The sequence below is a fragment of the Opisthocomus hoazin genome, chromosome 1 (assembly GCF_030867145.1).
Source record: "Opisthocomus hoazin isolate bOpiHoa1 chromosome 1, bOpiHoa1.hap1, whole genome shotgun sequence".
Classification (NCBI taxonomy): Eukaryota; Metazoa; Chordata; class Aves; order Opisthocomiformes; family Opisthocomidae; genus Opisthocomus; species Opisthocomus hoazin.
In genome coordinates this window covers 84,050,918-84,068,295 of record NC_134414.1, presented here as the reverse complement: position 1 = coordinate 84,068,295, position 17,378 = coordinate 84,050,918, and the positions used below count along the sequence as shown (strand labels likewise).

General features: G+C 37.2%; 1 protein-coding gene across 5 annotated transcripts in view; it reads left to right on the top strand.

Annotated features, from left to right (window-relative positions):
• Window positions 1–17,109, top strand: part of NLGN4X (neuroligin 4 X-linked) — a 218,192-nt gene extending 201,083 nt beyond the window's left edge. For all 5 annotated transcript variants that reach the window (XM_075427967.1, XM_075427976.1, XM_075427939.1 and 2 more), the window contains one exon: window positions 5,789–17,109. In XM_075427967.1, the coding sequence (XP_075284082.1) occupies window positions 5,789–6,638 (850 nt within the window). In that variant the 3' untranslated portion in view covers window positions 6,639–17,109. The remainder of the gene's footprint in view (window positions 1–5,788) is intronic.
• The last annotated feature ends 269 nt before the right edge of the window (window positions 17,110–17,378 follow it).

Genomic DNA, 17,378 nt, shown 5'->3' with positions numbered 1-17,378 from the left:
GTAAGAAGTCATATTTAGGCAATTTTTTGAGGCTGACAGGAGCTTCTTTCTTCTTCTGCCACCATTACTTGTAATTGCAAGCACTTTCCAGCTGTTGCTACTTGAAAGCTAATTTCAGCAGACTATACACTCCATCACCCAGTTCTCTGGTTATGAACTCGTTGTTGTACTACACCTAAAGGCACAGCAGGTGCTTTGGGAGAGCTATTAGTCATTTCTGAAAATTCACCATTGCTGCTGAGACAGGAGTGGAGTATATCTTCTGTTACAAACTTGCCTGTTCACGGGTAGTCTGAAAGATGTGTCGTTAAAAATGGCCTCTAGCTGTAAAATTTCAGTTTTCACAAGTAAAGGAAAAGAGCAACACAAGTTATATTGCCTTGCTGTTTTTTTTTTCTTTGTTTATATGAACAATGATTAATTGTTCTGGATAGTACAAGAGAATATTTGGAGAAAAATAATATTTTAAGATTACATTTTCTCTGCACCTCTGATGCCTCCAATGGAAAAGGGAAGTTTAGCACCTCAAGCCTAGAGCAACAGGGGACATTTCTGGGGAAACTATTATTCTCTCTACTCTCCCACATGCAATCTGGAATCCATGTGCCCACTCAGGTCCTCCAACTCTCAAAAAGATTGATATGGTTCAAGACTGTGTTGTTGAGGGCTTTGTTTCTGGGTCTTCCCCACCCTTTTTTTCATTGATTGTTTCCCATTCTTATTATGATAGAACTTGGCTTGCTTTCTCTTTGTACCCATGACAACACATAGGAAAAATCTGTTGATTTATTATTCCACGTTTCCCTGTAAGTGAGCCTTGAACATTAAAGCTGTGGATTTATTTATTTATTTTTAATGTCTCTGAGACTTTTCTCACCTTGGTGACTCTCCCACAGAGGCTGCATCCAGGTACTTATTGTATAATTTCAGCTCAGGTGGTGCATCGTTCTGATGGACTGTGCTGGGCTTTTAATTGACATGCCACCCACTGCTAAAAACCACATATTGTTTAATGGGGCTACTGCCAAGGCTGGGTTTGGAGGGCAGGTCAAACTTGTAAAATCACTTCAAGAACAAAAGAATAGCACAAGGCATGTTTCTTTTATTGTGTTTTACTTCGAAATCAGTTACCCAAGCTAGTAAATAGGAGGTGACAAAGTATATTAATGGCAAATGGATAATACTTAAAATGAATACCTGGAAACTGCATTTTGCTAATCCTCCATTTTCTACCTTGCTATGACTTAGTAGTTGTTGTTGTTGTTGCATTAACAGTTGTTTGGGCCTTTTCAAAACTAGGGTTCTAACATGCCTTAGAAATAGGAAAGCAATTTGTTACAGAGTAGCTGTGAGAAACTACGTTTGGGATACAAAAATGACATGAAAATACAGCTTTTGATTCCACTATGTGCAAATTATATATGAGAGCTTCATTAAGAGATGCACTTAAAGGTTCAGTCTGCTGACAGTAGTACTGTCCTAACTGTAATGGTAGTTTTGTATGCTCAAATGTTCTGTTTGTTAGGGCCATGTTACATTCTTCACAGCTACATCAGCAGGGGGAAGGTGAATGACATGAGGGATGTGTGCCAGTCCTTCACAGATACTCTGCCAGCTACACTCTTGTGAAGAAGCATTTGAAGATTCATAGAGTAGATATGAAGCCATGCTTTCATTAGAGGCATCTATCTGGTTTCTAAAAATCACCTTCTTTTGAGGACTTACAATACTCTATTTTTGCTCCCATTCATTCATCTCTACCTACGTTGGTGATGGGAAAGATAAAGGCTTAAAGGATGTAGCCTTTTTTTCTTTGTAATTCAGATAAATACTCCTGAATAATTTTACTGTCATCGATTCTGAAGCACAAACCTGAGTTATTAAAGATGCCTATGTTTTATACTCCGTTTGGCTTTCTAATAGAAGACACAATTAAACTTACAATGATTAAAGTGTGTTTTCAAATCAATTCTCTGTGAACTCCTTTATGAGGCTGATGCATTTCTTTTTGATGTTTTTGCCTGAAGAAAAAACTGTCTCCAACAGCCAATCTATGTTAGTCAAACAAAACAGTGTACTTATGGTTTGCTTTCCTTAGTAGTTACAGTAGCTGACTGGGAGCATGGCAACAGTGGGACCTGGTGATAAGTGAGGAAAGGAGGTAAGGGAAAGTATGCTTATGTACCAGTGCTTCAGGCAGGAATGGCTGTACCATTATTAATATTGTGACAACATAAAAAATCAGTGGAATCATGAAGAAATGCCACACAGTTTTTCTCTCCCCCCCCCCCTTTTTTTTTTTTTCCCATATGGAGATCAGAGGACTGCTGAAAGAAAATAAATGATCAAGGGGCCTTTCAGTGTCTTGGAGACAGACTCAGTGTGTAACTGTTAAGACGTTTTGCTCTCCAATGAAGTTAGAGAACGACGCAAAAGAATAAAACACTTTTAAGTGCATTGAAGTAATAGATCCATTGTCCTGAGTAATAGTTAATGCTGTTGCAGAAGTAGTTAAAAGATTAATGGTATTTCAACATGTTATATGGAATTCAGGGTAAGATTCCCCATCATTCTTCCTGTGCCAATATCACCAGATACGAAATACTCGGTTCCCTCATTTGGCCTCCAGGTCAGCTACTAATTCATCTGGTGAACAGTTTAGAACCATTACTCCTTGTCCTGTCACAACAGGCCCTGCTAAAAAGATTGTCTCCATCTTTTCTGTAGGCCCCCTTTAAGTACTGAAAGGCTGCAATCAGGTCTCCCTGGAGCCTTCTCCAGGCTGAACAATCCCAACTCTCTCAGCCCTTCCTCAGAGGAGAGGTGTTTCATCCCTCTGATAATTTTAGTCGCCCTCCTCTGGACCTGCACCAACAGGTCCGTGTCCTTCTTGTGCTGAGGGCTGAAGAGCTGGATGCAGCACTCCTGGTGATGTCTCATGAGAGTGGAGTAGAGGGGCAGAATCACCTGCCTCAGCCTGCTGGCCACACTGCTTTTGATGCAGCCCAGGATATGGTTGGCCTTCTGGGCTGCGAGCGCACATTGCTGGCTCATGTCCAGCTTTTCATCCACCAGTACACGGAAGTCCTTCTCGGCAGGGCTGCTCTCAATCCTGTCATTCCCCAGCCTGTATTGATAGCGGGGATTGCCCCAACCCAGATGCGGGACCTTGCACTTGGCCTTATTGAACCTCATGAATTTCACATGGGCCCACTTCTCTAGCTTTTCCAAGTCCCCCTCTTGGATGCTATCCAATTCCCATCTCTGGATGTCATCCCATCCCTCAGGCATGTCAACTGCAGCGCTCAGCTTGGTGTCGTCTACAAACTTGCTGAGGGTGCACTCGATCTCACTAAGTCATTGATGAAAATGTTAAAGAGCATCGGTCCCAGTACAGACTCCTGAGGGAAACCACTTGCCACCAGCATCCGTTTTGACATTGATCTGTTGACCACTATCCTCTAGATGTGACCATCCAACCAACTTCTTATTCATCAAACAGTACACCCATCAAATCCATGTCTCTCCAATTTAGAGAGAAGGATGTTGTGGGGGACCGTGTCAAAGGCTTTACAGAAGTCAGATAGATGACATCCGTTGCTCTTTCCTTGTCCACTGATGCAGTCACTCCATCATAGAAAGCCACTAGGTTGGTCAGTCAGGACTTGCCCTTGGTGAAGCCATGCTGGCTGTCTCGAATCACCTCCCTGGCCTCCATGTGCCTTAGCATAGCTTCTAGGAGGATCTGTTCCATGATCTTCCCAGGCACACAGGTGAGACTGACAGGTTGGTAGTTCCCAGGGTCCTCCTTTGTACCCTTTTTAAAAATGGGCACAATGTTTCCCTTTTTCCAGTTACCAGGGACTTCTCCTTACTGCCATGACTTGTAAAATATTGTAGAGAGGGTCTTGGCAACTACATCAGCCAATTCCCAAAGGGCCGTGGGATGCATCTTGTCAGGTCCCATAGACTTATGTATGTTCAGGTTCCTCAGGTAGTCATGAACCTTATCTTCTGTTATGGTAGAAGGGACTTCACCCCCCTAGTCCCCATCATGTGGTCCATCAACTAGGGAGGGCTGAGGAGAAAAGTTGCTGGTGAAGACTGAGGCAAAAAAGTTGCTGAGTACCTCAGCCTTCTGTTGACACTTAGGTCGCCATATTTGTTCATCGGGGGGATACACTTTCTAATGAATAAGAATGGCAATCTAGTATCAACAGACGAGAAGAAAGTTAAGGTAAACTGAAGTACCAAAATTATATAGGAAAAGAATTCTTCCTTTCACTCAATAAAAGGTAAGCTAAAACCCTTCAGGTAAATAGCTTAATACAGGAATCATAAGATTACTAAAGTCAAATTACCAGTCTGTTTTAAGAATTGAAGAATAGCTTTTTATGAACAGCAAAGGAATACTAATCTAGGCAATCACATTCATGAGCTTTTGAAACTGGAAATAGAAAAAAAACAAGATGCTTTAAAATATGTAGGGATGGGTCTTGGTACTCCCATAACGTACGTAACAGTATATTGGAAGAAAAGGAAAATATTCGAGTTATTTTCACAGGAAATAAACTAATACTTATGGGAATGGAAATGAAAATTGGAAAGTTCTCAGTGTAATGCACAGAAAATGAATCACGTACTCTCGGTATATCAAAAACTCCCAGAAAATACTCTTTGCTGCAAAAGAAGATTCAAACTCATGCACAACAGAATATTAAATGAAATATTACTAATTTTAATTTCTGTATTTTTTCATGCCAAGAGGAAGTCATAAGTACATAAAGTTCATCAAAATTATAAGGATACATAGACACTAACCACATTTAAATGCTTTTTGTGCCACTGGTTTTTCTTTGTTCTGAACATATAAGAATAAAAGAAAAAAGAGAAGGTGGGAAAAGCATAATTTAAATATTTGGGTTACCAATTTTGAAATTATCTCTGAGTAGTTTACTAGTCTTATCTCTACTGCTACTTAACTACTACAAAACTTGTTGATCTCAGCTAATATATTTCTCATCCCTACAATCTGGGACAGAATTAAGGCTCACTGTCCTACAGCCATTAAAAGTAGTTATTTAGTAGCAGTAAACACACAGAACTTTCAAATAGTAATCTGCTAATGCAAATGATGGAAAGATTTGCAATATACAAATATTTTAAAGGCTTTCCCCTGAAGTAGATATTTGAACAAGGGGGACTAATTGCTCAGTAAAGGAACACAAAGAGCAAGAGTTCCCAGTTAGACATATTAGCCCTGCTACTTCATGTTTTGAAGTTTTTTAGGTAGTATAAACAGCTAGTATAAATTCTTATGGTCATATGGACTTCCAGCATTGCCATAGGTATTATATGCCTATATCCACTACTTCCAGTAGTACTTTAAATGTCACTTAAATGATAGAGTTAATGTCGAACCTTAAGAAGAGTTGAACCTTCACCTTTACTATGGGGAAAGGTATTTAGTACATCTCTAAGACAGCTTTGGAGTATGATACTGAATCACAGAACTTCAGACGAGCTTTTGGAAGCTGAAACACAACCCTTTCTGTGTTTTCATGTAAAAAAGTGTTGTAATGTCTGAGATGCACCATACAATAAATAACTTTCCTTTTGTTTGTTTATTAACGTTTGTTGTTAAGTTAGGGAGTTTTTTTTAGCTGCTGTTTCTAGGTTATGTTTATTACCAGATAAAGTGTTAACTAAAGGGTAGAGGGTTGTTTTTTTTTTGCTTTTGCTTTTGTTTTTTTAATGACTGTAATATTGCCTGTTTTTATTTTTGTAGAGATCCAAACCAGCCTGTTCCACAGGACACAAAGTTCATCCACACCAAACCCAATCGCTTTGAAGAAGTGGCCTGGTCCAAATACAATCCTAAAGACCAGCTTTATCTGCATATCGGCCTGAAACCTCGAGTTCGTGATCACTACCGAGCAACAAAAGTTGCTTTCTGGTTGGAGCTCGTACCACACCTTCACAATCTGAATGAAATATTTCAGTACGTTTCCACAACAACTAAAGTCCCCCCTCCTGACATGACATCATTTCCTTATGTGACGCGACGTTCTCCTGGTAAATTGTGGCCAGCCACCAAACGCCCAGCAATGACACCTGCTAACAATCCCAAACATTCAAAAGACACCCATAAAACAGCTCCAGAGGATACGACAGTTCTAATAGAAAACAAGCGAGATTACTCCACAGAGCTGAGCGTCACCATTGCTGTGGGAGCATCCTTGTTGTTCCTCAATATTTTAGCTTTTGCTGCGTTGTATTACAAGAAGGACAAGCGGCGTCATGAGACTCACAGGCGCCCCAGCCCCCAGAGGAACACAACTAATGATATCGCACACATACAAAATGAAGAGATTATGTCATTGCAGATGAAACAGCTAGAACATGACCATGAGTGTGAATCGCTGCAGGCCCATGACACACTGAGACTAACCTGTCCGCCTGACTACACCCTTACTTTGAGAAGGTCCCCAGATGACATCCCGCTAATGACACCCAATACCATAACCATGATTCCAAATACATTAACAGGAATGCAGCCTTTGCATACTTTCAACACCTTCAGTGGAGGACAAAACAGTACAAATTTGCCCCATGGACATTCGACCACTAGGGTATAGCTCAGCCCTTTCCCTTCTACTCTCACAAGCCACTTGGAAGAAAGAAAAAAAAAAAACAACAAAAAGAAGAGGAAAAAGTTATAATAACATCCGTTGAACACCTTGTCAAAACCTAAAGTAAAAACAAGTGAAAGAGAAGGACAGTCATTATTTTCTTACTGATCCTTCCACAGAAACTCTCTGATGTTAAAGATCAACTACAAACCCTGTGAAATGTGAAAAGTGTACATTGCTGTTACGATACTGCTTTAAGATCTCAGCCACTTTGATTGAAAGTCAAGGCCAGAAGAAGTCACTTAAAATGGTGTTTTGAGTGTAACAAACAAAGCAGAATCTTCTGGAACAGAGCCAGTGACTGTACAGGTGTTTTGTTTTGTTGTTTGTTTGGGTTTTTTTTTAATAAATAAAATAATTAAAAAAATTCTTTATGTGCCATACCATGAATGGCCCTTGTTAAAACAAAGACATCACCATGGGCTTTTACCCAACATATGAAGCTGTAATCCAGATGGGGGAAATAGAATTTTATTATTAAAAACAAAAATGACAAAAAAAGAGGAGGACTGACTATGCAGTAAAGCACGTATAGTTCTGTGCAAAGAGATGACTTGCCAGCCTGAACTATATTTAAAGAAACTTTGTGAAAATGTACATAGCTGTGAGTTTAAAAAAGAAAAAAGAAAAAAAAGAAGAAGCTTTTATTGATGTTTTCAGTTTGAAAAGAGCTTTTAGAAAGATTGTGCATTCGGTTGTGACCTATGTGTATATACTTTAGTCATATCACCTCTATTTCCTCCAAGTCCAAAGGAGGAACTTCTTAATTACTAGTGATAAACAAAAACCATGAGTTTTTTCTAACATGTTTCATTTTTATGGTGTCATGCAGAGGATACAGTTGTCTGTGTGACCTGCATATTTTCTCTTACAGGTTACACTAGTGCATGTTAAAGTATTCATAGGAGACTGTTGTTCTTTTCTGAAACTTTTTTTCTGTAATTTAATTTTCTGTTAGCCTTTGTTAAATTGCAACACAAGCAATGGATTGGAAAATGGAGGAAAAAAAACCAAAAGAAAATAATTTCTATTTTAAGCTTGTTGAACTGAACCAAGAAACATCCAATAATATATATTCAGAGTCCAGTTTGTAGTTCTCGGTTATTGTGGTACATTAGAAAGAGTTCTGAGCCCTGACAAAAGCAACAAAAGCCTGTGTTTTGGTCAGCCTTTCCTGAGGAAAACTAGCTCTATATTCACCAGCAGCTGCAGCAGAATCTCAGTTGAGAAAGCACTTCGTAGCTTTGCTAAATGAAAAAAAAACACAGTTTGACAGTGGGGAAATGGTAGGTTGGTTGGCTGACTGTTCTTTCAAGTGTTCAGAAATGATCAGTGTGTACAGAACTTCTCTGCATAGTATCCTGTTTTGTGCTTGAGAGCATACCTGTCAGAAAAAGCTTTTTTTGCTGATTTATTACACAGCAGTCCCATAGCCAGTGAACTTTATGGAGAGAGAAGCGGAGACATCGTCAGCTGTTCTGCATCTGAATAAAACCGAAAATCCCAGAGAGCATCACTCTCAGGAAGGGCAAAATTCTTAGCTAATTATTCCCTTCTGCCCTTCCTTCACTAGGAAACCAGGGGCCAAGCAGAGCTATCAAACAAAGGAACTTAGCAGTTTGTTTCGAACAACTGATTTGAATGTGAAGAGCTAGAAATAAGTTCTCACAGATGAAGAATGCTTTATATTTTGTCTTTGAAAGTTAGTCCATCATCGAGAGATAGTAACCAAAGATATTTGAACAAATTGGTCTGCACTTGAACATGATTATCCCAGATGTATTTTCTATTATTAATTCACAGCTAATCTGCATCAATATCGTATGTCCCATAAGTATCTAACACAAGATGCCTTGTACTTCTTGTTTTCTATCCTTTTTTTTTTCCTTAATAAAATGTCTTGGAATAATCATCCTTACAAATAAATTCAAACACAAGGTGATTCACTGAGGTCTATTCATCTGCACAACTCCCTGTTGTAGCAGAGAGTAAAACAAGATTCTGAAGGAAAGAAATGAAAAGAAAGTTAATGACATGATAAAAATGCAACATGTGGCTGATATAATCCTTTATCTGTAATAAATGTGCTATAAACGTGACCTGGATGCTCAGGTTGGAATCTGATGAAGTAACACCTGCAAAGTACAGCTAGTAGCAGATGGAAAACTGTTTTGTTTTTTTTTTCCATTGATCCATCGCATAATGTTGATTAATGCTGACTCTATACCAAGTCATTTCCACCACCTATGTAATGCTTGAGCTGAGATGCAGCAGTTCATAACTCTTAAGAAAAAGGTAAAAAAAAAAAGGAAAAAAAGAAAAAAAAAGTAAAAAAGGTAATGATGCTTGGCATCATAATCAGTTGGGTATGTTTGTAATGTGAATTACAGTATTTGTTTAGTACTTCCAATTGTCTTCTGCTAGCAATATGTAGAGTACTGTGTCAGGCTTGTGACATTTGGGTAAAAAAAAGTTTCTGTAAGTGAACGATTTTAGCTTTTAAAAGTAATTACAATCAAGTTGATTTAATAATTTGATACATCTGGACTGATGTATTATTTATAGAGAGAACAGATTTATAGGGTCTTCATAGAATTCTATAATAATGATATCAAAATATACTTTGCAAACTGTAAAAGAAAAACAGAAGTACTTTCCCAGGCTTATATTCTTGACTTTCAGAGGCACGCAGGGTTTAATGGTTTCTTCTGTTATTGTTTTGCAATTTTTTGTTTTTTGCCTTAAGTAATGATAGAAGATATATATGGCTGGACACATATGTATAAACTTTTCAGCAGCATTTTTAATAATAAAATATCACAGTATTTTCTAATGCTTTGTGCAAAGAACGATGTGTTCATCCTTTTGTGTAGAAGGTCTTTCAGAGGTGTGTTTTCTGCCCCATCTCCATTTCATTATCTAATGTAAACACTGCTTTGATACACAGTCCAAAAATACTAAAGTAACAGAGGTCACACTTTTAAGTTAGCATTGAGTTTTCATGGCTTGTGTAGTTCTATAAGCCTGACAATAAAAGGAAAGAAACTCAGACAATGAAGACATAAAAGAGCAAGCTCCATATATTTATTACCTGTATGCACTGCAACTCCCATTGAAGCAATGGTTTAATTGTTCTGTTAGTATTTTCTGTAGCACTGAAGAAAAGCTTGAGTAAGTAGCTTCACATATTGGTGTATAGCTTAACAGCTGAAAACTGTATCTTCCAAATTAGGAATCAGAATATTTCAGATAAATCTAATACATCCAGCCTCCACAAGTAAATATACTTTCATTTCATATTTAAAATTTAGATTAACAATAAGTTTTGTTAGAAAAATATGTAGGAGTAGCAGTATAAGTTACTTATATATATTTAAGGGATTTACATATATTGCAGGTATGTTAATATCATTCTTCCTTCAAAAGCTGAATAAGTAAATCTAGTGGTTTTTTTATGCTGTTAAATTCCATTTATCAACAAGGTCTCCTTTGACCGGAAAGATATATAGACATTTTAGTAATTTGAGCTGGGTATTGTTTGCTTTCTGTAACTATTCTGCTGAATAGAGGTACTAACAATAATGTTTGATGAATTTTGAGCATATTATTGAAGAGTATTTGCAAAAAGCAAATTCTGAATGGTTCATATCATATTTTTGATATGAAAAATAAACCTTCTGAGATGGAAACATATTATGTGCCTACTGACCTAATCAAGCAGCTTGAATTTTGAATATTGAATTTGTATATAAAGCTTTTGCAAATAAACTGCAGATTTAGAATTGTTCAGCAAATATGTTTAATTACAGGTACACTTCAGAATTCCACAGTTTGCTCTGAGATAATTCATACACAAAAAAGGGGTTACCATTGTGTCATTTCTGTGAGTTGTTCCCCTTAAATTGCTGGGTAAACTCAATAAATTACCTTCTTTTCAGATAATCGTTTTCACGTTAAAAAAAAGAAAAGCTTCAGAAGTTTGTTCATGCTAACTAAATATTGTGTTATTTTATTTCTTTACTGTCTAAAATATAAATCTGCAGATTAGTGTGTTCCTATTTTGACTTTGCTAAGAGTATGACAATTTAATGCTATTCAATATCATATAAAAATCATATGAAGAAATACCACGATAATTATGTGCTTGTCTCAGATTTGTAGTTTTACACTTGTATTATTTAATTAGTCAACTGTTTCTCCTATTTTCATCTACAGCTGCTTGACATCACAAACCTCATCAGCCAGAATATCTCCAGAGGCCATTAGCAGCTGATAAAAACTGGGATTTTCATCCCACTAGAAATTATGATATTATGCATTTAATATCATAATGTGTTAAAATGGTTCTCAGCACCTCACTTTAGCCTGAAAAGCAAGATATCAAGCTTTTATTAATGCAAATGAAAAATAAGGAAGGGGTTTGGAAACATCTAAATATCTTGTTTGAGCTGTAGCATAATAAATAACATTTCACTTCGGGATGAAGTTTTGATTCAAGCCATTTTGTGTGGTGTTCCACTGTCCCATCAAGGTCCTCACTGTGTCTTCTAGAAGTTATGTTTGAAGGAAGTATTTTATAGCCCACTCAGACTATTTTATCCAAATTTAACTGTGGTAAATAAACCCAGATCACTCGGGCATGACGTACAAGTAATCCAGTCTAAAATCCAGATCAGAGGAAGAATTTTGTCATAAACCAACTGAACTTCAGCTCCCCTGAGACACAGTGATAATTAAGGAGAATATGTGTTAATATTCCAACAGTTTAAATATAAAATAAGCATGTAATAAATTAGGTACATTCCATTTTTTTCAATGGAAAGCTGACAAATTTTTGCTATACCTACATTTTCCCAACTTCATTTACCCCCCTTCTCACAAAGAATAGCAAATCTTTTTCAGCCAGTTCTAGTAATTTCTAGAATAACCACTTATGTAAAAGAGAAATGAAATAGATGACGTCTTTTTGTTTTCCCTCCCACATGAAGACCCTCAAGTACTGAAAGCATAAAAAGTTCTTCCTCTACTGCCGTTTATCAGGGATTATAGGTTATCCAAATGCTTCAGAGTAGTCCCATTTCCAAGAGCCCAGGTTAAATAGAACAGCTAGACACAGAACAGGCATATATTGTCTTTGACTTAGACTAGACTAGTAGAGTTATGTTTTGCTCCAATAGCCAAAGATATGGCATAAAAATACAGTGAACTCTGTGTATGTTTTATTTTTAAAATACTGCATTTCTGGAGACCACTTTGTCTTTTTTCAGCTTTTGATGTCTAATGTCCTGTTTTTTGCTGTACCTAACTCACAGCCCTCACTTATTTCTTGTCTTCTCATATCTTTTATCACTTTCATCAGATACTTCCCTGAGAGGTACAGATATGTTCTCATGTTTGATTTGTTCTGTTTTTCTATCACAACAGTTGAATTTGGTCCCAGATTTGTTCCATTCTTTACTGTATGACTGTGAGAGAGCACTTTTCGTCTGACATTTTCTTTGCTGCTTTTAGTGTCAAAAAGTTCCACTGGAATATTTACATGACAGTATTCATCATCCTTGAAATGCATCAATCGCAATGACTATCTGCACTTTGTACCAGCCCAACAGCTTTGGTTTGACATAGTATACTAGCATACGTCTTAGTGGGAAGTGTCAGCTTGGAGTCAGGCTCTTCTGTTACTCGGTAGTTTATATTACTGTTATTATTGACTGCTGTCATTTTTTTCTTTTCTATATTGATATTTAATTAAGGATAAATTAGTCTGTCATTCTATTCTGCAGCAAGATTTTCCCAAATGCTAAAAGATCATTGCTCTTAATTCTTGTTTAGATGCAGCTAATTACACTGTACCATCAAAACTCAGAAACCTTTCTAAGCCGTTCGTATTTCCTGATTCTCCCATCAGTGCAAACTAATAGGATACTGGCACAGTTAGCCTTGTATGACAAGAATTCATGGTATGCTCCCTTCCACTAGGTGGGGACTTATTTCACATATCTGGGGAAATAAATACAATTACCATTTTTATGCATCAAAGTTTCATTACATCATGTCAGAGGTAAGCAAGACCTAAGGTAACATTCTTAGAAACTGCTGATACTGAGGATCATGCTCTAGTATCCTGCACTGGTGGTTATTTTGTAAAGGCAACAATGTGCAAGTCAATAGACAGAAGCCGCATGAGTGCTTAGTACACTTCAGTCAATGGATATCTTACTCCAGAAGCCAGAGTGGAATTTGTGAGTTTCCAGAAATGAAGATGATATTGCGAGAGTAATTTTAGTGGAGTTAGTGCTTTCAGGAATGCCTGTAAGCAGCAGCATAGAAACTGCAGGAAGAATGGTTTAAAACAAACAGGAATAAAATGTAAATTGTTTCTAAATTAATTTGAGAGGAAGAAAGATGATAAGATGTGATATGACCTTAAAATAAGGTGGTAGATTTCTTCATGTGAAGGATCAACAGAAAAAAGAACAAGTATCTCAAAGGATACATTTTTACAGGGACTAGTCAAATGAAATCACTGCACATAATGAGATTATAATGGGACTTTGAAGAGAGATGTTGTGTCATAATACCATACCATATGTATTGAGATATGTTGAACATAATCTGCTTTGATCATTTGGGTATTGAAAGGTATAAAATTAGATTCCAAGATGCCCTACTTTGTCCAGACAACAATGCTGCCATGGTAGATAACACAGCAAAGTGAAATGTGCACTTGTGTCAAGGAAAGATAAAAGAAACATTCAATTAATTTTGTTCCAGAAAGGTAAGGTGCTAGACTCAGTAAATAGGGAATAATGACAGTACAAGCCAGGCACAGGTCCTGCCTGGAGAAGCATCTTGCACGTAGAGGCCAACAGAAGGATTATGCTACAAATCTGCTTTTCTCCTCACTTTCCTGGGGGGGGAGGGGCACCGTGGAGTTGGAGGTCTGGAATATGCTACGTTCCAGTAACCACCGGCCCTTGAGCCCTCAAAAATCACTAAGAACTGATAAATTTTAGAGGTCCTTCTAAGCTGGAGCTGGGACCAAGAAACAAGGAATAGGAACAGGTTGCTGATTGATAACATTCTTTTCATTTCACAGTGAAGGACAGTCAGGAAGAACTTAGGGAAGAGGAGCAATGTGCTGCCAGCTTCCCCCAGTACTCAGGTAGAGCCAGACAAGCTCCCTAGTTTTCAGTGGGGCTACCAGCTACAAAAAAGGCAATGAAGGCACTCAAGGAGCAGTGGTCAGTCAGGGAACTGCTGAAGGTGGGATGAGTGTCACTTGCCAAGTTGATTTGTGAGGCTTGAATGCCTCTCTCCCCTCCATTGTAATGAGATTATTAAAAAATTTCTATGCTGCTCCGCAGGCTGTAGGTTCTACACCATTAATTTAGTGGAAAATTGGTAAGAACATGATTAAAAATTAATGAAATAAAAATTTCGTTATCAAAAACTAAAGCTGCAGCATGTGTAAGAGAAGTAGTACTCAGTGTTGCTTGAATCTCCTGATCTGACTGCCGAAGTGTCATTATATTTCCAAACCAGACACTTAAAATAAAAATGTTTAGATAGAGACACTAGGGTAAATCATCAGGTGTATATGCACATAGCTGGGATATGGGGTTTCATTTGCAACAGCTCTATAAATTGCTGCTTCAATAAACAGTGAGTATGAAGTTACTTGCTTTTCTTGCTGAGCTTGTGGGATGTGAAGTAATATATGTCAAGGACACATGGAACAACTATCAGCAGCTCTCAGACCTGCAACACCCAGCTAAAGAAAAATAAGGACATTAAGTGCAGGAACTTTGGGCAGCTGAGACGTGTATTAGGAACCTGGTCTTCTTCAGCTCCTGCTATCAACACACCGTCCAGATCTTACGTGTAATTAATTTTCCTGTGGAGAACTGTTTCTTCCTCCAAAAGGCTGCCATGTAACTAGGGATAAACATGGATTGAAAACAAAAAAATATCTGATTGTGATAATATCTCAGTGACTGCACTGACCTTTGCAAAACAGGATTACAAATGTCCTTGGCACTCAGCAGTTCATTAATAGATGAACAATAAGAAAAGGAAAAAATCTATTCAGCAAGTACCATGTGAGAGATAATGCCAACCACAAAACAGAAATGCAGATAATTTCTCTTAATAAGATCACTTCGGTTTAGAAGCACTTCAGCAATTTCCAAGAATTCTTATCAAACTGTCATATCACACTTAATAATCTTGTAATTTGGAGGTAATCCTGGACAAATAGGTAAACACTAAAAAGCACAGACTTGTGAATTTGTACTAAACTGATGATAATTCTCCATTTTTAACTCAAGTTCTGATCTCATCTTTATTTGTCACCTGGATTTATTTGGTTTTATGTCTTTTTGCATAGTTCAGGGGTTTACACATTCTGAACTTGTAAAGTTTTACTGTCATCTCTAATTTCCTTAAAAATAGAATAATTAACAAGGGGACAATTACCACATTTTAGTCATCTCAGTAATTCTCTGAAGGAGACAGTTAATTTGTTTCAGAGACAACATGTTTGAGAATACAGCTTTTTACATCTGTCAAATTCTTACTTGTTTTTATCACTATAAGTCAATGCTTTTACTTTTTCTAAATCCTACATTTATAAGCAGGTAAGATGGCACTGTCCTTTTTAATTTCACAGGAAAAGTTGCTTTAGGTCTGAAGCAGATGACTATTACTTTCTGTATTGTTTTCTTTTCCAGCTGTTAAGAAAACAAAGTTAATGCATAATAGTATTTTTGTCATTCTTGATGGGGTGGACCCTCATCCAACTTGACATTTTATGAGACTGTAATTTTTCTCCTCAGGAAGAATTTATAAACTTGTAAAACAAATGCAAACTGACAAACTGATTCAAAGAGTTAAAAAAAGAACATTTATCTTTTTTTTTTTAAATAAAGTAGAAAAAAATAATTTATGAAAAAAAATCCAAACTGTATTCCTTTTACTTCTGTGATTATTGTATACCTCCACAACTGTAGCAATTGATTTCAGAGCTGTTTCTGCATTGCATGATTTGAAATCTTGTGAAAATATGAAAACAATACAATTTTATAGGATATTTAATTCAGACAAGGTTTTTGGTAGATATACCATTTCAGTTATTTTAATAGGCAGGATGATTTATGTGCAAATACAGAACCTTTGTAGGAACTCTTGCTAACTGAGGCCTTTTAGATCTAGAAGTCTACATATTTAGATATGATATGCATTTCTACATCTATCTAGATGTGCAGATATAATTGTGACATATATATATATTTGGTTATTATCTGCTTCCTTGCTGCCAGTTTTCAGTGTCAGAATATAAAAGTTATTTTCAGTTAGTTACAAATCACAGAACATGAAAAATACCGATGTGTTTCACAGGTATTTTGGAACTGGTCCTTTTAAACACATTTTTTTCCTAGAGATAGATACAAGCTTTTGCTCAGAAGATGCACACACAAAAGTAATTGAGGGAAAGGTGAGAAGATATCTTATCTTGTCTATTTTCACTCACTTGGAAAAAATAACTCATCGACTGCAATAGTTCTGTTGCAGAATCTAGTCCTCAGTTGTTCCTCAGAGAAAAAGCATGAAACCCATTCATCTGTGAAAAATGAGGTTGTGGAAATATGGGTAAAAGTGAGTGGTGCAGAATGGACAAAGCCGAGGAGGATGGCAGGAGCTACAGAAGAAAAGTGGCTCTTAAGCAAGGACAGATGAGGAGGAGCTGGGAAGTGATCTGAGCCTGGATTGACTGATCTCAGAGGGAGTCCAGAAGAAGAAAAGTATAAACCAGAAACCAGGAAGATAAAATAACCAGAAAGTACATTATGATGAGAATAAAACTGCATAAAATAATGCGCAGCACAAAGAAGTAATATTGGACTGCCAGGGTGTCTTTGCATTACAGTTTTGGTTTGGATCAGGAATATACTGTTAAAGGAAGCCTCCCAATCCCCAGTTATCAATCTTTCCTCACAAAATAAACCTTGGTGTGGATTACAAACAATCTTGGAGCAGGTGAGCTGGATTCCTTTTGCAGGTATCTACCGAAAGATACGATCTAGGAATGCACCCCATGCCTCCAAGCAAACCACTGAGATCTGCAGATGCAAATCATTCTCTGACACTTCTTCACAGCCCTGGCACAAGTCCTTGTTCCTCTTCTATTTAACAGGCTAGCAATTTAGCAATATGGCCTGTGGGTATAAAATGAAGACTTTTATTACCACATCAAAGCTAATTCATCCTGCTGTCTAAGTTCAGTTCATGGTGCAGTGCCTTTGATTTCATTCCCAAAATGCATCCTAAACTGTCCTAAAACAATTTACAAAACACTCATTTTTAAAATCTGCTCAACACTGTGTAGAAGGGAAAGGGCAGGTCCTGCCACTGACTTTGCAAAACAGATTATACTGCAAAGGATATTTCTTTTCTCTTTTCCTTTAAATGTAGCAGACATATTTAATATTGAATCTAGTTCTGCCTCTGGTGGTTCAAGGATTCAGCAGTGCACTGAAATTTACTTGTTATCCGCTTTAGAACCTGAAATCTTCTGTTAAATATTTCAGTAGGAAAATACGCACTGCTTGTATCATGTTGTATGTTCCTAACACTGACCCAAAATGCCAGCTGCCTGCAGATGTTGTGAGTGGATATACACAAGAA